Below are 25,153 nucleotides of genomic sequence, written 5' to 3'. Positions count from 1 at the left end.
AAGCGATGAGGAACCAGGGAGAACTGGAGACAGAAATCAGTCCAAGGCATAAGACAACGACAAGTCCTAATAACAATAATCCAGCATCTGATTGGAGGACTAAGCAGGTTTAAATAAGAGCGGGCTGATTAAAACCAGGTGTGGCCAGGTGGCAATCAGCCGCAGCTGAGGGGCAACCGCGCTCAGGGAGAAAAGCAGGAAATGACCAAAATAAAAGCGCTGACAGGAAACAAAGACATACATAGAGGAAAAACCAAAACAAAACTGTGATTATTACATTTTAACAGAAGTGTAGAAAATAAGCAGATATTAACAGTAACTGAACAAGTAGATCAATAATCCATTTTTACAGTTTGTCCATAATGTGTACAAAATAATAGGTGTATAAATGAGACTATGTTACTGCAGACTAATTAGGAGTCTTTGTTTGTTTACTTACTACTAAAAGACAAGTTGTCTAGTATGTTCACTATTTTATTTAAGGACTAAATTGCAATAATTAACATGATTCATGTACACTAAGATTTTTGGTTAAAATAAAGAAAATAATGACAATTTTTTTTTTTGTCCCCTTTATTTCAAAAAAGTATCGAAATAATTTTGGTACCGGTACCAAAATATTCAGGGTATCTGCGGATCCTTAAAAAGTCTTAAATTCATGTATCTAAAATTAAGGCCTTTAAAAAGTATTACATTTATTAGAAATTCCTAAAATGGTCTTAAACTCAGTACTCAATGGTCTTAAATTGTCGGGCCAGTTTTTTTGTTTTTGTTTTTTTTCGGGGCACGTCTTTGAGTAAAAGTGAGTGATTTCAGCTCATTAATTTTTTCTTTGTATCTCTTCGAGAGATACAAAGAAAAAATGAGTGAGCTGAAAAAAATAGAGGCAGAACTCGTGAATGAGAACAGCCAGCTGAAGCTCAACTGAGGCTCATTTGAGTGTGTGTTCAGTGTTTTGTTGTTGTTATAATACTGTTTTGCACTATTATTGACCAAATGTAATTTTATTTTTACCCTCACCTCGGTTATTATGTTTTTACTGGCATTGGTGTTGGTTTGTTTGTTTTGGATGTCAAATTTTTTGGATCTCTTTAGATCAGTTTGTTTATTAATAAACATACAAAAAGTAAACATGACAGATTGTCATTGAGGTTGCAGTACAGTGGGATCCCCAACCATCGCTTATATTTAGATTTTTTATTATTTTTTTCGGTCTTAAATTTCATTCAAGGTGGCATTAAAAAGGTCTTAAAAAGTCTTAAATTTGAATTGCTGAAACCTGCAGATACCCTGATATTAATGTCGGGACAATACTAGTTATATCCGCATCAAAGTTTAGTTATGAGAGAAAGTTTTTAATCCAGCTTTTTTTGACTTTTTCAAATAGGCGGAAAAAACTGCAAGTCAAAACAGTACAATTTTAAAGTCGATGAATTCTTCACACCCTTACCCCTAAAACCTTAACCTCCCACCCCACTCGGGTCAAACCAACCAGGGACACATGGCACAAACAAACAAACAAGAAAGACGACAAAAACACACATTCACACACACACACCCATACAAGACTAAAGGAGAGCGAAAAATCAATCAATCAATGTTTATTTATATAGCCCCAAATCACAAATGTCTCAAAGGACTGCACAAATCATTACGACTACAACATCCTCGGAAGAACCCACAAAAGGGCAAGGAAAACTCACACCCAGTGGGCAGGGAGAATTCACACCCAGTGGGACGCCAGTGACAATGCTGACTATGAGAAACCTTGGAGAGGACCTCAGATGTGGGCAACCCCCCCCCTCTAGGGGACCGAAAGCAATGGATGTCGAGCGGGTCTAACATGATACTGTGAAAGTTCAATCCATAGTGGCTCCAAGACAGCAGCGAGAGTCCCGTCCACAGGAAACCATCTCAAGCGGATCAGCAGCGTAGAGATGTCCCCAACCGATACAGGCGAGCGGTCCATCCTGGGTCCCGACGAGCGGTCCATCCTGTGTCTCGACTCTGGACAGCCAGTACTTCATCCATGGTCATCGGACCGGACCCCCTCCACAAGGGAGGGGGGGACATAGGAGAAAGAAAAGAAGCGGCAGATCAACTGGTCTAAAAAGGAGGTCTATTTAAAGGCTAGAGTATACGGATGAGTTTTAAGGTGAGACTTAAATGCTTCTACTGAGGTAGCATCTCCAACTGTTACCGGGAGGGCACTCCAGAGTACTGGAGCCCGAACGGAAAACGCTCTATAGCCCGCAGACTTTTTTTGAGCTCTAGGAATCACTAATAAGCCGGAGTCTTTTGAACGCAGATTTCTTGCCGGGACATATGGTACAATACAATCGGCAAGATAGGATGGAGCTAGACCGTGTAGTATTTTATACGTAAGTAGTAAAACCTTAAAGTCACATCTTAAGTGCACAGGAAGCCAGTGCAGGTGAGCCAGTACAGGTGTATATGTATGTATATATGTATATAAAGGTATATACAGTATAGGTATATATGTATGTATATATGTATATAAAGGTATATACAGTATAGGTATATATGTATGTATATATGTATATAAAGGTATATACAGTATAGGTATATATGTATGTATATGTATGTATATAAAGGTATATACAGTATAGGTATATATGTATGTATATATGTATATAAAGGTATATACAGTACAGGCGTAATATGATCAAACTTTCTTGTTCTTGTCAAAAGTCTAGCAGCCACATTTTGTACCAACTGTAATCTTTTAATGCTAGACATGGGGAGACCCGAAAATAATACGTTACAGTAATCGAGACGAGACGTAACAAACGCATGGATAATGATCTCGGCGTCTTTAGTGGACAAAATGGAGCGAATTTTAGCGATATTAAGGAGATGAGCTCCGTAAAAGAAATACAAAGATAAGAAAAATAAATAAGTAATGAATGAATGATAACATTTTAAAAATACAAAAAATAAGATAATAAATGAAAAGGGAAATTATTCATGAATGACAGTTTTTGACCATTTTAACTGGCAATACTAACCCTGAGGAGTGTTACACCAGTGATTACTACCAGTAATTATACCGTTTATTCGGAGCTTAACCGATGCTAAAGAGTGGCCGTTCTTGCAGTCGGGTGTTCCAACAGGACAATGACCCCCAAACACACCTCAAAAGTGGTCAAGGAATGGCCAAATCAGGCTAGAATGAAGGCTTTAGAATGGCCTTCCCAAAGTCCTGACTTAAAACGTGTGGACAATGCTGAAGAAACAAGTCCATGTCTGAAAAGCAACACATTTAGCTGAACTGCACCAATTGTGTGGTCAAAAATTCAAGCAGAAGCTTGAGGATAGCTACCAAAAGCGCATTATTGCAGTGAAACTTGCCAAAGGACACGTTAGCAAATATTAACATTGCTGTACGTGTACTTTTGATTGCTCACATTTTCAGTAGAGCCATAAAAAATTCAGAAAAGAAGCAAAACTTCATGAATGTTTTTTTTGTGACCAACAAGTATGTGCTCTAAACACTACGTCACAAAAAAAATTGTAGAAATGACTGGAAACTCAAGACAGCCATGACATCATGTTCTTTACACGTGTATGTAAACTTTAGACCGCGACTGGACGCCTGCTTTCCAGACCCGTTTGATGTTCCTCTATTTTAAAGGCAAAAGTCATTGGAATATTGAGATATTTTGGGTGTGGCCACGAGTCTGTGTGTGTTTGTGTGTTCTGGCAATTCTGACTTTATGGGGACATGGCTCTGTTTACACAGTCACCTTTAGGGGACTTCTGACGGTATAAGGACCAAAAAAACAGGTGCCCTAAAGGGAAACTTTTTTAAATGATAGTCACATCCATTCTGACGCAGCCTAAGGGATTTTGAAGCTTTGGCCCATAAAACATGTTTACTAAAAAGGAAACCTTTTTAACTTTATTATTTATTTTTTTAAATGGTCCTCAGTAGTCACGTACACATTTGTGTGAATTATGCAAAATTAATTACATTTGGTCCCTGTTAACCAGACTAACTCTTTCCCCCAGGGCCCCCAGTAAGAATGATCAGCACATTACTTCATCAATCCAGAGATTTAAAGATGTGTATGAGCTAACTGGGCAGTGGCCATTTTACACCATTTTTTATGCCTTCACAACCTGTAGAATGGGTGGTCCCCACAAGTCATGAACAACAACTTGGTCCCCATTCCAAATGATACACACAACCTGTAGAAAGGGTGGTCCCCACAAGTCATGAACAACAACTCCAAATGATACACACAACCTGTAGAAAGGGTGGTCCTCACAAGTCATGAACAACAACTCCAAATGATACGCACAACCTGTGGAAAGGGTGGTCCCCACAAGTCATGAACAAAAATTCCAAATGATATGCACAACCTGTAGAAAGTGTGGTCCCCACAAGTCATGAACAACTCCAACTGATACACACAACCTGTAGAAAGGGTGGTCCCCACAAGTCATGAACAACAACTCCAAATGATACGCACAACCTGTAGAAAGGGTGGTCCCCACAAGTCATGAACAAAAATTCCAAATGATATGCACAACATGTAGAAAGTGTGGTCCCCACAAGTTATGAACAACAACTCCAAATAAACACACAACCTGTAGAAAGGGTGGTCCTCACAAGTTATGAACAACTCCAAATAAACACACAACCTGTAGAAAGGGTGGTCCTCACAAGTCATGAACAACAACTCCAAATGATATGCACAACCTGTAGAAAGGGTGGTCCTCACAAGTTATGAACAACAACTCCAAATAAACACACAAACTGTAGAAAGGGTGGTCCTCACAAGTCATGAACAACTCCAAATAAACACACAACCTGTAGAAAGGGTGGTCCTCACAAGTCATGAACAACAACTCCAAATGATACGCACAACCTGTAGAAAGGGTGGTCCTCACAAGTTATGAACAAAAACTCCAAATGATACGCACAACCTGTAGAAAGGGTGGTCCCCACAAGTCATGAACAACTCCAAATAAACACACAACCTGTAGAAAGGGTGGTCCTCACAAGTCACGAACAACAACTTGGTCCCCGTGTGTGTGTTAGCGATAACGCAGAACTAGAACTATTTATGGGAAATCAAGCTCACTGTTTTTTTGTCTTGTCTGTTTTTGAGAAAAGTAAAGCTCCCTCCAGCATTGAGTGTACTTTTGCATGTTGGAAGTGTTTTGTACATTTTGGCGTGAGATGAAAATGTTTGCATGTGCGGAAATTGACGCTTACCTTTTTTATGTTGTCTTTTCTCTGTGCAGGTACACCAAACTGGCAAAAGAATGGACACAAAAATATGCAATGTGATGGCACGGTCTGGAAAAACGTTTTCTCTGGTTCAGACTGAAAATTTGTGGAAATTTTTTCTTTTTTTTTCTTTTTCACTTTTTTTTTTTTTTTTTTTTTTTTTTTGGGTTAATCAGCATTCTACGCCCGCTTTCTCCCCGCGCGCTAATAAGAAGATAGTGTTTTCCACTCGAGGCACGCGCCAGTTTCTGGGAGTCTTTCCCCACGTAGACGAGTTCTGGCACACGTCGGGTGATTCTTACTCTGCGGAGTCTCCCCGTGTTCATAGTTCGGCGTCCATTCGGCAGAAAGATGGGAGCAGAAACTGGCTCGGTGGCTCCTGTGACCACCTGTAGGGTTAATGACATCATTATATTAGCATAGTAAACATGAACACTTGCACCATGGGGGTGTGTACACCGCAGTCTACTCGGGAGTGTAGTATGTTATGCATGTTCAGCAAGTCAAACATTACAAGGTTCGTAAGTTGGAAGAATTTGGTTCCCCTCCGAAGCCTTTTATTGCTTTTTTTGTTTCCTAGGAGCCAGTAGATGAGGTCTCGGCTTGTACCCACTTAAACACTGTCTTCTTGTAGCCCTCAAAGTATTGATTGGAAGCCTGTGGTTGATGATCAACTTGTGGCTCTGTTTTTAGTTTCCCTTCAATAAAGTTACTTAAACCTTAAAACTCTTGTTTTGTTCCAGCTTGAGTTAAGTCTTTTGTCGGTTTATATACATTAGTGCTGTCAAACTATTTTTATATTTGTGTTTTATATATATATATATATATATATATATATATACATACATACATATATGTGTATATGCATGCATGTACATAATGTGTGTGTGTGTGTGTGTGTAAATATATATATATATATATATATATATATATATATATATATATATATACACACACACACATAAAGGTGCTGGTCATATGTTTAGAATATCATGAAAAAGTTGATTTATTTCATTAATTCCATTTAGAAAGTCAAACTTGTAGAATGTATACATTCATTCCAAACGGACTGATACATTTCAAGTGTTTTTTTTGTGCCAAAAAGGAGATGATTATAGCTGACAACCAATGAAAACCCTAAATTCAACATCTCGGAAAATGAGAATATGGTGAAAAGGTCAGATATTGAAGACACCTGCTGCCACACTCTAATTAGCTAACTCACTCAAAACACCTGGAAAAGCCTTTAAATGGTCTCTCGTTTGCTGACTTGACAACTGTCCAAAAGATGACCATTGATACTTTAAAGAAGGAGGGCAAGACACAAAAGGTCATTGCCAAAAAGTTTGGATGTTCCCAGAGCTCTGTGTCCAAGCACATTAATAGAGAGGCCAAGGGAAGACAAAGATGTGGTAGAAAAAAGTACAAGCAAGAGGGATAACTGCGCCCTGGAGAGGATTGTCAAACAAAACCCATTCAAAAAATGTGGGGGGGATCCACAAAGAGTGGACTGCAGCTGGAGTCAGTGCTTCAAGAACCACCACGCCCCGACGTATGCAAGATCTGGGCTTCAGCTGTCGCATTCCTTGTGTAAAGCCACTCTTGAATAAGAGACAACGTCAAAAGCGTCTCGCCTGGGCTCAAGACAAAAAGGACTGGACTGCTGCTGAGTGGTCCAAAGTTATGTTTTCAGATGAAAGTAAATTTTGTATCTCCTTTGGAAATCAAGGTCCCAGAGTCTGGAGGAAGACAGGAGAGGCACAGAATCCACGTTGCCTGAAGTCCAGTGTCAAATTTCCACAATGGGTAATGGTCTGGGGTGCCATGTCATCTGCTGGTGTTGGTCCACGGTGTTTCCTGAGGTCTAGGGTCAATGCAGCAGTCTACCAGGAAGTTTTACAACACTTTATGCTGACCAATTTTATGGAGGTGAAGATTTCATTTTCCAACATGACTTGGCACCTGCACACAGTGCCAAATCTACCAGTACCTGGTTTAAGGACCATGGTATCCCTGTTCTTGATTGGCCTGCAAACTCACCTGACCTTAACCCCATAGAAAAGCTATGTGGTATTGTGAAGCGGAAGATGCCGGATGCCAGACCCAACAATGCTGAAGAGCTGAAGGCCACTATTAAAGCAAGCTGGGCTCTCATAAGACCTGAGGAGTGCAACAGACTGGTCGACTTTATACCACAATTCAGGCAAAAGGAGCTGCAACTAAGTATTGATTGCCGTACATGCTGAAAGTTTCCATGTTCATACTTTTCAGTTGGCCCACATTTCTAAAAAATATTTTTGGGTACTAGTCGTAACTAATATTCAAATTTTCTGAGATACTGAATTTGGGATTTTCAGTAATTGTCAGTACTAATCATCAAAATTTAAAGAAATAAACATTTCAAATACATCACTATGTGTGTAATGAATTGATATAATATGTAAGTTTCACCTTCTGAATATAATTACTGAAATAAATCAACTTTTTCATGATATTCTAATAATGTGAACAGCACCTGTATAGCAGTGGTCCCCAACCACCGGGCCGCAGAAGAATTTTTTATCAATTTTATTTTTTATTTATTTATGTATTTATCTTTTTATTAAATCAACATAAATAACACAAGAAACACTTACAATTAGTGCACCAACCCAAAAAACTCCCCTTTTTCATGACAAAGAAACACCCTCAACCTCCCACTGGGGACCGCTTACTATTTTATTACTGTTAAGCAAACTAACGCCCAAAAAACGGAAATGCTGATTATCGGTCCTGCTAGACACCGAACTCTATTTAATAATACAACTTTAACATTTGACAACCAAACAATTAAACAAGGCGACTCGGTAAAGAATCTGGGTATTATCTTCGACCCAACTCTCTCCTTTGAGGCACACATTAAAAGATGAGTTCAAGGACCGCCAAAATTAGTAGGACAAAACGACGATCGCCAAATACTCGAATCAGTGAGGCATATTAATGTAAATAGTGTGCTTTATAACAATCAGGGAGGTTTGTGTGTCCTGTAGGAGGACAAACATGACACAAACCTCCCTAATTGTTATAAAGCACACTATTTATATTAATAAGCCTCACTGATTTGAGTATTTGGCGAGCGCCGTTTTGTCCTACTGATTTTGGCGGTCCTTGAACTCACCCTAGTTTGTTTACATCAGGGGTCACCAACCTTTTTGAAAGCAAGAGCTACTTCTTGGGTACTGATTAATGCAAAGGGCTACCAGTTTGATACACACTTCAATAAATTGCCAGAAATAGCCAATTTGCTCAATTTACCTTTAATAGATAAATATATATATATATATATATATAACAAATGGGTAAGTCTGTCTGTTTTTTCCTTCTACAAAAGGTTTTTTTGTAGAGAATAAATGATAAAAAAAAACATTTAATTGAACGGTTTAAAAGAGGACAAAACATTAAAAAAAAGAAAATTAAATGTATACACATAGTTTATCTTCAATTTCGACTCTTTAAAATTCAAACTTCGACCGAAAAAAAAGAAGAGGAAAAATGAGCTAATTTGAATCTTTTTGAAAAAAATAAAAAAAAAGAATTTATGGAACATCATTAGTCATTTTTCCTGATTAAGATGAATTTTTTTTGTCCTACTAATTTTGGCGGTCCTTGAACTCACCCTAGTTTGTTTACATCAGGGGTCAGCAACCTTTTAGAAAGCAAGAGCTACTTCTTGGGTACTGATTAATGCCAAGGGCTACCAGTTTGATACACACTTCAATAAATGGCCAGAAATAGCCAATTTGCTCAATTTACCTTTAATAAATAAATCTATATATATATATAAAAAAATGCGTTTTTCTGTCTGTCATTCCGTCGTACATTTTTTTCCTCTTTTACGGAAGGTTTTTTGTAGAGGATAAATGATGAAAAAAAAACACTTAATTGAACGGTTTAAAAGAGAAGAAAACATAAAAATAATTAAAATAAAATGTATACACATAGTTTATCTTCAATTTCGACTCTTTAAAATTCAAACTTCGACCGAAAAAAAAGAAGAGGAAAAATGAGCTAATTCGAATCTTTTTAAAAAAATTTAAAAAAAAGAATTTATGGAACATCATTAGTCATTTTTCCTAAATTAAGATTGATTTTTTTGTCCTACTAATTTTGGCGGTCCTTGAACTCACCCTAGTTTGTTTACATCAGGGGTCAGCAACCTTTTTGAAAGCAAGAGCTACTTCTTGGGTACTGATTAATGAGAAGGGCTACCAGTTTGATACACACTTAAATAAATTGACAGAAATAGCCAATTAGCTCAATTTACCTTTAATAAATAAATATATATATATTAAAAAAATTGGTATTTCTGTCTGTCATTCCGTCGTACATTTTTTTTCCTCTTTTACGGAGGGTTTTTTTGTAGAGAATAAATGATGAAAAAAAACGCTTAATTGAACGGATAAAAAAGAAAATTAAATGTATACACATAGTTTATCTTCAATTTCGACTCTTTAAAATTCAAACTTCGACCGAAAAAAAAGAGGAAAAATGAGCTAATTCGAATCTTTTTGAAAAAAAAAAAAAAAGAATTTATGGAACATCATTAGTCATTTTTCCTGATTAAGATACATTTTTTTGTCCTACTAATTTTGGCGGTCCTTGAACTCACCCTAGTTTGTTTACATGCGCAACTTTCTCCGACTTTCTAAGACGTGTTTACGACCCCCGTCTTCGAAGATGTTTATATGCACGACACTTTCCCTCAAATTACGACAGTTTCAATCTTCCCGCTTCCTGCACTAAATACTGGTCACGTGACCAAACAGGAAGTGAACCCCCTCGAGTCTCGGCTTCAAGTTTGCTTCCCACCAACATGATTTAAATCATTCAAAGATGATTTTGCGCATCTTCACATGTGTTTTAATATCCTGGGCGACCTTTTGCGACGTTCGGAGCCAAATTTTTCGACAAAGTCTGGAGGACCGATGGCGCCTGTGGAACTCCAACCGCTCCTTGACGCTTCCTGCGCGGATACCTGGTTGTGTGCACACCGCTCTGCTGCTGCGGGGCTTTATTCAGGTGACCAATAACTATATACACTTTTATATTCTTTATTCAGGTGACCAATAACTATATACACTTTTATATTCTTTATCCAGGTGACCAATAACTATATACACTTTTATATTCTTTATTCAGGTGACCAATAACTATACACACTTGTATATTCTTTATTCAGGTGACCAGCAACTATACACACTTTTTTTGTATTTAATACCACGAATTGTATTCTCAAAATAATTTAAAGGCCTACTGAAATGAGATTTTCTTATTTAAACGGGGATAGCAGGTCCATTTTATGTGTCATTATTGATAATTTCGCGATATTGCCATAGAAAGGAAAAAAAAAAAAAAAAAACAACAACACACAGATCCGGGTACAAATAAAAGAAAGCAAAATAAAAAGTAAATCCTCAAAATACAAACAAAAAAAACAATACACGAATCCAGTTACAAATAAAAGAAAGGAAAAAGCAAAATAAAAAGTAAATCCTCAAAATACTAAAAAAAAACAGTACACAAATCCAGTTACAAATAAAAGAAAGGAAAAAGCAAAATAAAAAGTAAATCTTCAAAATACTAAAAAAAAAACAATACACAAATCCAGTTACAAATCAAAGAAAGGGAAAAGAAAAAGGAAATTCTCAAAAGAATTTAATTAAAAAAATACACAAATCTAGTTACAAATTCAAAAAAAAGGAAAAGAGAAAAATTCTCAGGAAATAAAATTAAAAAAACAGTACACATGTCCAGTTACAGAACATATGCAAATCCAGTTACAATAAAAGAAAGGAAAAAGGAAAAGAAAATTCTCAAAATAATTAAAAAAAATAACAGTACACAGATCCAGTTACAATAAAAGAAAGGAAAAAGAAAAAGTAAATTCTCAAAATAAAAAAACAACACACAGATCCGGGTACAAATAAAAGAAAGCAAAATAAAAAGTAAATCCTCAAAATACAAACAAAAAAAACAATACACAAATCCAGTTACAAATAAAAGAAAGGAAAAAGCAAAATAAAAAGTAAATCCTCAAAATACTAAAAAAACAATACACAAATCCAGTTACAAATCAAAGAAAGGGAAAAGAAAAAGGAAATTTTCAAAATAATTTAATTAAAATACACAAATCCAGTTACAAATTCAAAAAAAAGGAAAAGAGAAAAATTCTCAGAAAATAAAATAAAAAAACAGTACACAGGTCCAGTTACAGAACATATGCAAATCCAGTTACAATAAAAGAAAGGGAAAAGGAAAAGAAAATTCTCAAAATAATAAAAAAATAAATAACAGTACACAGATCCAGTTACAATAAAAGAAAGGAAAAAGGAAAATAAAATTCTCAAAATAAAAAAACAACAACACAGTTCCAGGTACAAATAAAAGAAAGCAAAATAAAAAATAAATCCTCAAAATACTAAAAAAAACAATACACAAATCCAGTTACAAATCAAAGAAAGGGAAAAGAAAAAGGAAATTCTCAAAATAATTTAATTAAAAAAATACACAAATCCAGTTACAAATTCAAAAAAAAGGAAAAGAGAAAAATTCTCAGAAAATAAAATAAAAAAACAGTACACAGGTCCAGTTACAGAACATATGCAAATCCAGTTACAATAAAAGAAAGGAAAAAGGAAAAGAAAATTCTCAAAATAATACAAAAAAATAACAGTACACAGATCCTGTTACAATAAAAGAAAGGAAAAAGAAAAAGTAAATTCTCAAAATAAAAAAAACAACAACACACAGATCCAGGTACAAATAAAAGAAAGCAAAATAAAAAGTAAATCCTCAAAATACTAAAAAAAACAATACACAAATCCAGTTACAAATCAAAGAAAGGGAAAAGAAAAAGGAAATTCTCAAAATAATTTAATTTAAAAAATACACAAATCCAGTTACAAATTCAAAAAAAAGGAAAAGAGAAAAATTCTCAGAAAATAAAATAAAAAAACAGTACACAGGTCCAGTTACAGAACATATGCAAATCTAGTTACAATAAAAGAAAGGAAATAGGAAAAGAACATTCTCAAAATAATAAAAAAAATAACAGTACACAGATCCAGTTACAATAAAAGAAAGGAAAAAGAAAAAGTAAATTCTCAAAATAAAAAAAACAACAACACACAGTTCCAGGTACAAATAAAAGAAAGCAAAATAAAAAGTAAATCCTCAAAATACTAAAAAAACAATACACAAATCCAGTTACAAATCAAAGAAAGGGAAAAGAAAAAGGAAATTCTCAAAATAATTTAATTAAAAAAATACACAAATCCAGTTACAAATTCAAAAAAAAGGAAAAGAGAAAAATTCTCAGAAAATAAAATAAAAAAAACAGTACACAGGTCCAGTTACAGAACATATGCAAATCCAGTTACAATAAAAGAAAGGAAAAAGGAAAAGAAAATTCTCAAAATAATAAAAAAATAAACAACAGTACACAGATCCAGTTACAATAAAAGAAAGGAAAAAGAAAAAGTAAATTCTCAAAATAAAAAAACAACAACACAGTTCCAGGTACAAATAAAAGAAAGCAAAATAAAAAGTAAATCCTCAAAATACTAAAAAAAACAATACACAAATCCAGTTACAAATCAAAGAAAGGGAAAAGAAAAAGGAAATTCTCAAAATAATTTAATTAAAAAAATACACAAATCCAGTTACAAATTCAAAAAAAAGGAAAAGAGAAAAATTCTCAGAAAATAAAATAAAAAAACAGTACACAGGTCCAGTTACAGAACATATGCAAATCCAGTTACAATAAAAGAAAGGAAATAGGAAAAGAAAATTCTCAAAATAAAAAAAAGTAAAATAACAGTACACAGATCCAGTTACAAATAAAAGAAAGGAAAAAGCAAAATAAAAAGTAAATCCTCAAAATACTAAAAAAAACAATACACAAATCCAGTTACAAATAAAAGAAAGGAAAAAGCAAAATAAAAAGTAAATCCTCAAAATACTAAAAAAACAATACACAAATCCTGTTACAAATCAAAGAAAGGGAAAAGAAAAAGGAAATTCTCAAAATAATTTATTTAAAAAAATACACAAATCCAGTTACAAATTCAAAAAAAAAGGAAAAGAGAAAAATTCTCAGAAAATAAAATAATAAAAACGGTACACAGGTCCAGTTACAGAACATATGCAAATCCAGTTACAATAAAAGAAAGGAAAAAGGAAAAGAAAATTCTCAAAATAATAAAAAAATAAATAACAGTACACAGGTCCAGTTACAATAAAAGAAAGGAAAAAGAAAAAGTAAATTCTCAAAATAAAAAAAACAACAACACACAGATCCAGGTACAAATAAAAGAAAGCAAAATAAAAAGTAAATCCTCAAAATACTAAAAAAAAACAATACACAAATCCAGTTACAAATCAAAGAAAGGGAAAAGAAAAAGGAAATTTTCAAAATAATTTTATTAAAAAAATACACAAATCCAGTTACAAATTCAAAAAAAAGGAAAAGAGAAAAATTCTCAGGAAATAAAATAAAAAAAACAGTACACAGGTCCAGTTACAGAACATATGCAAATCCAGTTACAATAAAAGAAAGGAAAAAGGAAAAGAAAATCCTCAAAATAATAAAAAAAAAATAACAGTACACAGGTCCAGTTACAATAAAAGAAAGGAAAAAGAAAAAGTAAATTCTCAAAATAAAAGAAACGACAACACACAGTTCCAGGTATAAATAAAAGAAAGCAAAATAAAAAGTAAATCCTCAAAATACTAAAAAAACAATACACAAATCCAGTTACAAATCAAAGAAAGGGAAAAGAAAAAGGAAATTCTCAAAATAATTTATTTAAAAAAATACACAAATCCAGTTACAAATTCAAAAAAAAAGGAAAAGAGAAAAATTCTCAGAAAATAAAATAATAAAAACGGTACACAGGTCCAGTTACAGAACATATGCAAATCCAGTTACAATAAAAGAAAGGAAAAAGGAAAAGAAAATTCTCAAAATAATAAAAAAATAAATAACAGTACACAGGTCCAGTTACAATAAAAGAAAGGAAAAAGAAAAAGTAAATTCTCAAAATAAAAAAAACAACAACACACAGATCCAGGTACAAATAAAAGAAAGCAAAATAAAAAGTAAATCCTCAAAATACTAAAAAAAAACAATACACAAATCCAGTTACAAATCAAAGAAAGGGAAAAGAAAAAGGAAATTTTCAAAATAATTTTATTAAAAAAATACACAAATCCAGTTACAAATTCAAAAAAAAGGAAAAGAGAAAAATTCTCAGGAAATAAAATAAAAAAAACAGTACACAGGTCCAGTTACAGAACATATGCAAATCCAGTTACAATAAAAGAAAGGAAAAAGGAAAAGAAAATCCTCAAAATAATAAAAAAAAAATAACAGTACACAGGTCCAGTTACAATAAAAGAAAGGAAAAAGAAAAAGTAAATTCTCAAAATAAAAGAAACGACAACACACAGTTCCAGGTACAAATAAAAGAAAGCAAAATAAAAAGTAAATCCTCAAAATACTAAAAAAACAATACACAAATCCAGTTACAAATCAAAGAAAGGGAAAAGAAAAAGGAAATTTTCAAAATAATTTAATTAAAAAAATACACAAATCCAGTTACAAATTCAAAAAAAAAGGAAAAGAGAAAAATTCTCAGAAAATAAAATAATAAAAACAGTACACAGGTCCAGTTACAGAACATATGCAAATCCAGTTACAATAAAAGAAAGGATAAAGGAAAAGTAAATTCTCAAAATAAAAAAACAACAACACAGTTCCAGGTACAAATAAAAGAAAGCAAAATAAAAAATTAATCCTCAAAATACTAAAAAAAACAATACACAAATCCTGTTACAAATCAAAGAAAGGGAAAAGAAAAAGGAAATTCTCAAAATAATTTAATTAAAAAAATACACAAATCCAGTTACAAATTCAAAAAAAAGGAAAAGAGAAAAATTCTCAGAAAATAAAATAAAAAAAACAGTACACAGGTCCAGTTACAGAACATATGCAAATCCAGTTACAATAAAAGAAAGGAAAAAGGAAAAGAAAATTCTCAAAATAATAAAAAAATAAACAACAGTACACAGGTCCAGTTACAATAAAAGAAAGGAAAAAGAAAAAGTAAATTCTCAAAATAAAAAAACAACAACACAGTTCCAGGTACAAATAAAAGAAAGCAAAATAAAAAGTAAATCCTCAAAATACTAAAAAAAACAATACACAAATCCAGTTACAAATCAAAGAAAGGGAAAAGAAAAAGGAAATTCTCAAAATAATTTAATTAAAAAAATACACAAATCCAGTTACAAATTCAAAAAAAAGGAAAAGAGAAAAATTCTCAGAAAATAAAATAAAAAAACAGTACACAGGTCCAGTTACAGAACATATGCAAATCCAGTTACAATAAAAGAAAGGAAATAGGAAAAGAAAATTCTCAAAATAAAAAAAAGTAAAATAACAGTACACAGATCCAGTTACAAATAAAAGAAAGGAAAAAGCAAAATAAAAAGTAAATCCTCAAAATACTAAAAAAAACAATACACAAATCCAGTTACAAATAAAAGAAAGGAAAAAGCAAAATAAAAAGTAAATCCTCAAAATACTAAAAAAAACAATACACAAATCCAGTTACAAATAAAAGAAAGGAAAAAGCAAAATAAAAAGTAAATCCTCAAAATACTAAAAAAAACAATACACAAATCCTGTTACAAATAAAAGAAAGGGAAAAGAAAAAGGAAATTCTCAAAATAATTTAATTTAAAAAATACACAAATCCAGTTACAAATAAAAAAAAAAGTAAAAGAGAAAAATTCTCAGAAAATAAAATAAAAAAAACAGTACACAGGTCCAGTTACAGAACATATGCAAATCCAGTTACAATAAAAGAAAGGAAATAGGAAAAGAAAATTCTCAAAATAATACAAAAAAATAACAGTACACAGATCCAGTTACAATAAAAGAAAGGAAAAAGAAAAAGTAAATTCTCAAAATAAAAAAAACAACAACACACAGATCCAGGTACAAATAAAAGAAAGCAAAATAAAAAGTAAATCCTCAAAATACTAAAAAAAACAATACACAAATCCAGTTGCAAATAAAAGAAAGGAAAAAGGAAAATAAAAAGTAAATCCTCAAAATACTAAAAAACACAATACACAAATCCAGTTACAAATAAAAGAAAGGAAAAGACAAAGAAAATAAAAATAATAATAAAATGAAATAACAGTACACAGATCCAGTTACAGAATTGCAGCTATTTGTTGTTCTAGCACTTTGAGATTGTTTGTTCAATGTAAATTGCTTTTAAAAATAAAATCTATTATCTTTATTATTTTTAGTACACAGGTGCAGTTACAGAACATACACAAATCCAGTTACAATAAAAAAAAAGGAAAATAAAAAGAACATTTTCAAAAAATAAAACAACAGTACACAGATCCAGTTACAGAACATACACAAATCCATCCATCTATCCATTTTCTACCACTTGTCCCTTTCGGGTTTGCGGGGGGTCCAGTTACAAACAAAATAAAGGAAAAAAAAAAAAAGAACATTTTCAAAATAATAAAATAAAACAACAGTACACAGGTCCAGTTACATAAGATACACAAATCCAGTTACAATAAAAGAAAGGAAAAGAAAAGTATATTTTTTTTAAATAATTGAAAAAAAATAACAGTACACGCTTTGTCCTCCAACCTCCGAGGACAAAGCGCCGAACTAACCGCCGCTCCCAGTCTGTGGAACGATCTCCCTGACCACATGAGGGCACCACAGACTGTAAATGCTTTTTTAAAAAAGGCTTAAAAACCCTTCTTTTAAAAATAGATTCATGTGTGGTAGTTCTGTCTATTAGGCTATTGTACTTTTTATTTGATTTTACTATTTATTTTACTCGTTGTTCTACTTTTTGCATGCGGTCCACACTGGAAGGAGAACCAAGAGTAATCCCACATGTGGGCGTGTCTTCCAGGACCCATATTTCAGGTTCAATGATCTGGCCTACCAGTGGATCTCCCTGGACAACTGGACCTACGCCACCACGTTTGCCGTCTCCGAGCGCCTGAGGTCAGAGACGGTCTCGTCAGAACCCTCGACCCGTAACTGTCCGAGTCTTGTCTCAAACAGGTCGGCGCAGAAGGTGCTCCTGGTCCTGGACGGCGTGGACACGGCGGCGTCCGTGCGGCTCAACGGCGCCCTCGTGGGCCACGCCGACAACATGTTCCGCCAATACGTGCGTCCGCGTCTCTCGCCGCCGTCTCCGCCGCCGCCGGCGCTTCACACGTGTCCGTCTGTCTGTCCGCCGCGCCAAGGTCTTCCCTGTGCGAGAGCTGCTGGAGGAGGGGGAGAACGTGCTGAGGGTGGAGATCCTGTCCCCGGTCTTGTACGCCGACCAGCGGAGGAAGGCTCATCGGGTCTACAGAGTTCCTCCCGAGTGTCCTCCGGACGTCCAGAAGGGCCAGTGTCACGTCAACTTTATCAGGAAGGTCAGTCGGCCTCACGAGGGGTTCCTCAGGGTTCCATCTTAGGCCCTCTCTTTTTAATCATTTCAGCTTTTCAATTGGGGACAAACTCACATTTTTCCTTTCAAAAAAAAGCAGAGCTGTCCTGTAGCTTTGACAAAATACAAACCCCGTTTCCATATGAGTTGGGAAATTGCGTTTGATGTAAATATAAACAGAATACAATGATTTGTAAATAATTTTCAACCCATATTCAGTTGAATATGCTACAAAGACAACATATTTGATGTTCAAACTCATAAATAATAATTAACTTAGAATTTCATGGCTGCAACATGTGCCAAAGTAGATGGGAAAGGGCATGTTCACCACTTTTCTTTTAACAACACTCAATAAACGTTTGGGAACTGAGGAAACTAATTGGGGCGGCATAGCTCGGTTGGTAGAGCGGCCATGCCAGCAACTTGAGGGTTGCAGGTTCGATTCCCGCTTCCGCCATCCCAGTCACTGCCGTTGTGTCCTTGGGCAAGACACTTTGCCCACCTGCTCCCAGTGCCACCCACACTGCTTTAAATGTAACTTAGATATTGGGTATCACTATGTATAGCGCTTTGAGTCACTAGAGAACAGCGCTATATAAATATAATTCACTTCACTTCAGTTGTTGAAGCTTTGAAAGTGGAATTCTTTCCCATTCTTGTTTTATGTAGAGCTTCAGTCCTTCAACAGTCCGGGTGTCGGATTTTACGCTTCACACATTTTCCATGGGAGACAGGTCTGGACTGCAGGCGGGCCAGGAAAGTACCCGCACTCTTATTTTTACGAAGCCACGCTTGGCATTGTCTTGCTGAAATAAGCAGGGGCGTCCATGAAAAAGATGATGGCAACATATGTTGTTCCAAAAGCTGTATGTACCTTTCAGCATTAATGGTGCCTTCACAGATGTGTAAGTTACCCATGCCTTGGGCACTAATGCACCCCCATACCATCACACATGCTGGCTTTTACACTTTGCGTGGATAACAGTCTGGATGGTTCGCTTCCCCTTTGGTCCGGATGAAACGATGTGGAATATTTCCAAAAACAATTTGAAATGTGGACTCGTCAGACCACAGAACACTTTTCCACTTTGCATCAGTCCATCTTAGATGATCTCGGGCCCAGAGAAGCCGGCGGCGTTTCCGGGTGTTGTTGATAAATGGCTTTTGCTTTGCATAGTAGAGCTTTAACTCGCACTTACAGATGTAGCGACCAACTGTGTTTAGTGACAGTGGTTTTCTGAAGTGTTCCTGAGCCCATGTGGTGATATCCTTTAGAGATTGATGTCGGTTTTTGATACAGGGATGGAAGCTCGCAGTCATTCAATGTTGGTTTCCGGCCATGCCGCTTACGTGGAGTGATTTCTCCAGATTCTCTGAACCTTTTGATGATATTATGGAGCGTAGATGTTGAAATCCCTAAATTTCTTGCAATTGCACTTTGAGAAACGTTGTTCTTAAACTGTTTGACTATTTGCTCACGCAGTTGTGGACAAAGGGGTGTACCTCACCCCATCCTTTCTTGTTCCCAAATAGCCTGCACACCAATGGGACGTTCCAAATAAGTGTTTGATGAGCATTCCTCAACTTTATCAGTATTTATTGCCACCTTTCCCAACTTCTTCGTCACGTGTTGCTGGCATCAAATTCCAAAGTTATTGATTATTTGCAAAAAAACAAAACATGTTTATCAGTTTGAACATCAAATACGTTGTCTTTATTGTGCATTCAATTGAATATGGTACTCTGTGTGCGTGCGCTGCCGAACATGCTCCTCCGCTGGTAAAACCAGCAACGTCACCACCCGCCGTCATGCCTGTAAGAAAAAAAAAAATATGGCGAACCAGTACTTTTCCAACAGAGTATACTACCATTTTTGATTGATTAGTACCCTGATACTACACTAGTAGCGGTGTACCGTACAACCCCATTCAGTTCTTGACAATGTTTAAAGTGCCACCATGTTTTGTTGCAGGAGCAGAGCTCCTTCAGTTGGGACTGGGGCCCGTCCTTTCCCACCATGGGGCTGTGGAAGGGAGTCCGCCTGGAGGCGTTCGACGTCGTGCGGCTGGTCCGGTTTTCAGCGGTCCCTCGATGCAGTACGGCAGACCCCTCCCCCCGCATTTGTTCTGCACTCGAGCATACCGGGATGGTTAACGACAACCGACCTAACGTTTTCCAGACGCCAGCCTCTCCCAGTGGACCGTGCGGGTGGAGCTCCTGGTGGAGGCGCTGCGTCCTGCCCGCGTCAACGTCACGCTCGCCATACCCGAGCTGTTCTCGCTGCTCACGGTGCCCTCTCAGTTCCTCCCAGGGACCGCCAGACACGTCTTCACGCTGCACATCAACGCGGTACGTCTGTGTTTAGCAATAACCGTCAATCACCCACTCTACACCTAATTAAAGTACCAATGATAGTCGCACACACACTAGGTGTGGCAAAATTATTCTCTGTTTTTGACTCCATCCCCTTGTTCACCCCCTGGGAGGTGAGGGGAGCAGTGAGCAGCAGCGGTGGCCGCGCCCGGAATCATTTTTGCTAATTTAACCCCCAATTCTAACCCTTGATGCTGAGTGCCGAGCAGGCATCGATTAGCTGGCAGTCATGCGGCGACCAATAATGTCTGTTTAGCATATAAGTCAATAACATCAACAAAACTCACCTTTGTGATTTCGTTGACTTTATCATTGGAAATGCATCTGCTTTGAGTGTCGCAGGATATCCACACATCTCTGTCGTAGCATGGCTATCGTCGGTAAAATGTGCCAAACAAACGAGGGACTTTCGCATCTTTTGACACCGGTGCAACTTGAATCCGTCGATTGGTACGTGTTTGTTTGGCATTAAATGTGGGTGGAGGGAAAGGCTGGATGGAAATATAGTTACAAATGAGGCATAATGACACAATATGTACATACAGCTTGCCTAAATAGCATGTTAGCATCGATTAGCTGGCAGTCATGCCGCGACCAAATATGTCTGATCAGCACATAAGTCAATAACATCAACAAAACTCACCTTTGTGATTTCGTTGACTTTATCGTTGGAAATGCATCTGCTTTGAGTGTCGCAGGATATCCACACATCTCTGTCGTAGCATGGCTATCGTCGGTAAAATGTGCCGAACAAACGAGGGGACTTTCGCATCTTTTGACACTGGTGCAACTCGAATCCGTCGATTGGTATGTGTTTGTTTGGCATTAAATGTGGGTGGACGGAAAGGCTGGATGCAAATATAGCTACAAATGTACATACAGCTAGCCTAAATAGGATGTTAGCATCGATTAGCTGGCAGTCATGCCGCGACCAAATATGTCTGATAAGCACATAAGTCAATAACATCAACAAAACTCACCTTTGTGATTTCGTTGACTTTATTGTTGGAAATGCATCTGCTTTGAGTGTCCCAGGATATCCACACATCTCTGTCGTAGCATGGCTATCGTCGGTAAAATGTGCCAAACAAACGAGGGACTTTCGCATCTTTTGACACCGGTGCAACTTGAATCCGTCGATTGGTACGTGTTTGTTTGGCATTAAATGTGGGTGGAGGGAAAGGCTGGATGGAAATATAGTTACAAATGAGGCATAATGACGCAATATGTACATACAGCTTGCCTAAATAGCATGTTAGCATCGATTAGCTGGCAGTCATGCCGCGACCAAATATGTCTGATCAGCACATAAGTCAATAACATCAACAAAACTCACCTTTGTGATTTCGTTGACTTTATCGTTGGAAATGCATCTGCTTTGAGCGTCGCAGGATATCCACACATCTCTGTCGTAGCATGGCTATCGTCGGTAAAATGTGCAGAACAAACGAGGGGACTTTCGCATCTTTTGACACCGGTGCAACTTGAATCCGTCGATTGGTATGTGTTTGTTTGGCATTAAATGTGGGTGGAGGGAAAGGCTGGATGCAAATATAGCTACACATGTACATACAGCTAACCTAATTAGCATGTTAGCATCGATTAGCTGGCAGTCATGCCGCGACCAAATAGGTCTGATCAGCACATAAGTCAATAACATCAACAAAACTCACCTTTGTGATTTCGTTGACTTTATCGTTGGAAATGCATCTGTTTTGAGCGTCGCAGGATATCCACACATCTCTGTCGTAGCATGGCTATCGTCGGTAAAATGTGCAGAACAAACGAGGGGACTTTCGCATCTTTTGACACCGGTGCAACTTGAATCCGTCGATTGGTATGTGTTTGTTTGGCATTAAATGTGGGTGGAGGGAAAGGCTGGATGCAAATATAGCTACAAATGAGGCATAATGACGCGATATGTACATACAGCTAGCCTAAATAGCATGTTAGCATCGATTAGCTGGCAGTCATGCCGCGACCAATAATGTCTGATCTGCACATAAGTCAATAACATCAACAAAACTCACCTTTGTGATTTTGTTGACTTTATCGTTGGAAATGCATCTGCTTTGATTGTCGCAGGATATCCACACATCTCTGTCGTAGCATGGCTATCGTCGGTAAAATGTGCAGAACAAACGAGGGGACTTTCTCATCTTTTGACACTGGTGCAACTCGAATCCGTCGATTGGTATGTGTTTGTTTGGCATTAAATGTGGGTGGAGGGAAAGGCTGGATGCAAATATAGTTACAAATGAGGCATAATGACGCAATATGTACATACAGCTTGCCTAAATAGCATGTTAGCATCGATTAGCTGGCAGTCATGCCGCGACCAAATATGTCTGATCAGCACATAAGTCAATCACATCAACAAAACTCACCTTTGTGATTTCGTTGACTTTATTGTTGAACTATCTGAACAAAATGTTGCAAAAACGTTGTCCATGTTTGGGACTACAATTTGTATGTGTTTGATATATTTTAACATGCAGGACAGTGGGTTTAAGTTCCAAAAAACTGTGAATAAATGTTTTCCAACAATGTACAATCACTGATTAGTTTTTATGCAAAATGCACTTGAATAAAGGTTAAAGTTAGTAAAAAAGCCGCTGCCTGACCAGAACTCAGAAAATAGCAGATTTTCTGAGTTCTGGTCAGGCAGCGGCTTTTTTACTAACTTCAACATTTATTCAAGTGCATTATGCATACAAACTAATCAGTGATTGTACAATGTTGGAAAACATTTATTCACAGTTTTTTGGAACTTAAACCCACTGTCCTGCATGTTAAAATCTGCAAAAACTCCTCCCACCCCCACCAAGGACTGTTTTCACTGCTGGATTCTAGGTTAGAGGTTCCGCAGCCTCCGATGCAGAACCTCCAGGTTCTGTAACAGCTTCTTTCCTCAATTTTGAGTTTTGGTTTTTTGATCAGATGGCAATTTTCGCCAGTCCTGATGTGTGTGTAAAATTTGGTGAGTTTTGAAGCATGTTAAGGGGGTCAAATTACAGCTCAAAGAGGCGGTGGTATAATAACAATAATACTAAAACCTTAGAAATACAATAGGGACCTAATGTCCCTAACAATTCATACTTACTAAATCGTCACAACGTAGCGTCGTTTGCATTAGCGAGTGTGCTAACACGTTTACAAGTATCTGTGTTGTCATTAACTTACGATAACATTCTTTTTTTGTATTGATTCAGTTTCACAAAAGCATGTTCGGCACCGCACATACACCGAGTACTTACAAGCAGACACAGTGTGTAGACAGAAAAGGGAGAACGGACGCATTTTGGTGTAAAACGTAAAGGTAAAGGTGAAGTTATAACACTGAAACACCCTCAAGAAGAGCTGCTTTAAGACATGGCTTGTCACTAATCCTGGTCTCCATGGCGACAAATAAAGCAAGTTTCTTGCAAGTACATTATCACTGGAAGACGAGGAATAGCTAAACATGCTATACAGTAGCTAACAAAAGCTAGCGCGTCTGAACGTAAACCAATGCCATGGATAGATCTACACCTGACATCCACTGTAATGATACCAAGTACAAGAGCGTATCTAGTCGATACTACGATGATTACATCGATGAATCTTTTTCCCTTTTTTAAATATTCATATTATGACAACAATGACATATTTTTATAGTCCCCTTTATTTAGAAAAGTATCAAAATACATTTTGGTACTAAAATATTGTTATCGAGACAACCCCAGTCCATGATGATGACTTGTGTTTTGTTCCTTCCTTCCTTCCACCCGCAGAGTAGTCAAGTCAGGCTGTGGTGGCCCAACGGACTCGGCGAGCGACCGTCGTACCGCCTCCTCGTCACCGTGTGGTCTCAGGATGGATCGCCACTCTTGGATACAGAGTCGAAGGTTAGAGGGCACCAGGAACCTAGTAAGGCTGTAAATACTGTATAGAGTAGGCTAACCCATGTGGTTCCTGTGGATGCGAACTTAATTACTGTAGTGACTAAATAATATAATGACTGAAACAGACATGGTAATGTGTAAATAATGTCTATTAGTAGATGAACCATCTGTGGCTGTGAAGTGAACACTAGTGAGGTTGTAAATACTGTATAGAGTAGGCTAACCCATGTGGTTCCTGTGGATGTGAGCACATTATTGTAGTGACTAAATAACATAATGACTGAAACAGACATGGTAATGTGTAAATAATGTCTATTAGTAGATGAACCATCTGTGGTTGTGAAGTGAACACTAGTGAGGTTGTAAATACTGTATAGAGTAGGCTAACCCATGTGGTTCCTGTGGATGCGAACTTAATTACTGTAGTGACTAAATAACATAGTGACTGAAACAGACATGGTAATGTGTAAATAATGTCAATAACTAGATGAACCATCTGTGGCTGTGAAGTGAACACTAGTGAGGTTGTAAATACTGTATAGAGTAGGCTAACCCATGTGGTTCCTGTGGATGTGAACTTAATTACTGTAGTGACTAAATAACATAGTGACTGAAACAGACATGGTAATGTGTAAATAATGTCAATAACTAGATGAACCATCTGTGGCTGTGAAGTGAACACTAGTGAGGTTGTAAATACTGTATAGAGTAGGCTAACCCATGTGGTTCCTGTGGATGTGAGCACGTTATTGTCGTTACTAAATAACATAATGACTGAAACAGACATGGTAATGTGTAAATATAGTCAATAACTAGATGAACCATCTGTGGCTGTGAAGTGAACACTAGTAAGGTTGTAAATACTGTATAGAGTAGGCTAACCCATGTGGTTCCTGTGGATGTGAACACATTATTGTAGTGACTAAATAACATAGTGACTGAAACAGACATGGTAATGTGTAAATAATGTCAATAACTAGATGAACCATCTGTGGCTGTGAAGTGAACACTAGTGAGGTTGTAAATACTGTTTAGAGTAGGCTGACCCATGTGGTTCCTGTGGATGTTAACACATTATTGTCGTGACTAAGTAACATAGTGACTGAAAC

General features: G+C 36.4%; 2 protein-coding genes across 6 annotated transcripts in view; both read left to right on the top strand.

The window, feature by feature from the left end:
- LOC133542429 (ubiquitin-conjugating enzyme E2 D3-like) overlaps positions 1-5,986 on the top strand; it is a 44,900-nt gene extending 38,914 nt beyond the window's left edge. For all 4 annotated transcript variants that reach the window (XM_061886533.1, XM_061886531.1, XM_061886530.1 and 1 more), the window contains one exon: positions 5,275-5,986. Coding sequence is in view for 1 of the 4 variants with exons in the window: in XM_061886532.1 (XP_061742516.1) it covers positions 5,275-5,320 (46 nt within the window). In the remaining 3 variants the exon portion in view is untranslated. The remainder of the gene's footprint in view (positions 1-5,274) is intronic.
- Positions 5,987-9,900: 3,914 nt separating this feature from the next.
- manba (mannosidase, beta A, lysosomal) overlaps positions 9,901-25,153 on the top strand; it is a 41,347-nt gene continuing 26,094 nt past the window's right edge. The window contains exons 1-7 of one of the 2 annotated variants that reach the window (XM_061886800.1): positions 9,901-10,318; positions 17,257-17,351; positions 17,412-17,517; positions 17,597-17,770; positions 19,760-19,883; positions 19,967-20,136; positions 23,934-24,047. In XM_061886800.1, the coding sequence (XP_061742784.1) occupies positions 10,133-10,318; positions 17,257-17,351; positions 17,412-17,517; positions 17,597-17,770; positions 19,760-19,883; positions 19,967-20,136; positions 23,934-24,047 (969 nt within the window). In that variant the 5' untranslated portion in view covers positions 9,901-10,132. The remainder of the gene's footprint in view (positions 10,319-17,256; positions 17,352-17,411; positions 17,518-17,596; positions 17,771-19,759; positions 19,884-19,966; positions 20,137-23,933; positions 24,048-25,153) is intronic. The other variant, XM_061886799.1, reaches the window with a different exon arrangement.

Source organism: Nerophis ophidion, linkage group LG24, assembly GCF_033978795.1.
Source record: "Nerophis ophidion isolate RoL-2023_Sa linkage group LG24, RoL_Noph_v1.0, whole genome shotgun sequence".
In the NCBI taxonomy this organism is placed as follows: Eukaryota; Metazoa; Chordata; class Actinopteri; order Syngnathiformes; family Syngnathidae; genus Nerophis; species Nerophis ophidion.
Note: the sequence above shows the minus strand (reverse complement) of the source record. Positions and strands in the feature narration are given on the sequence as shown.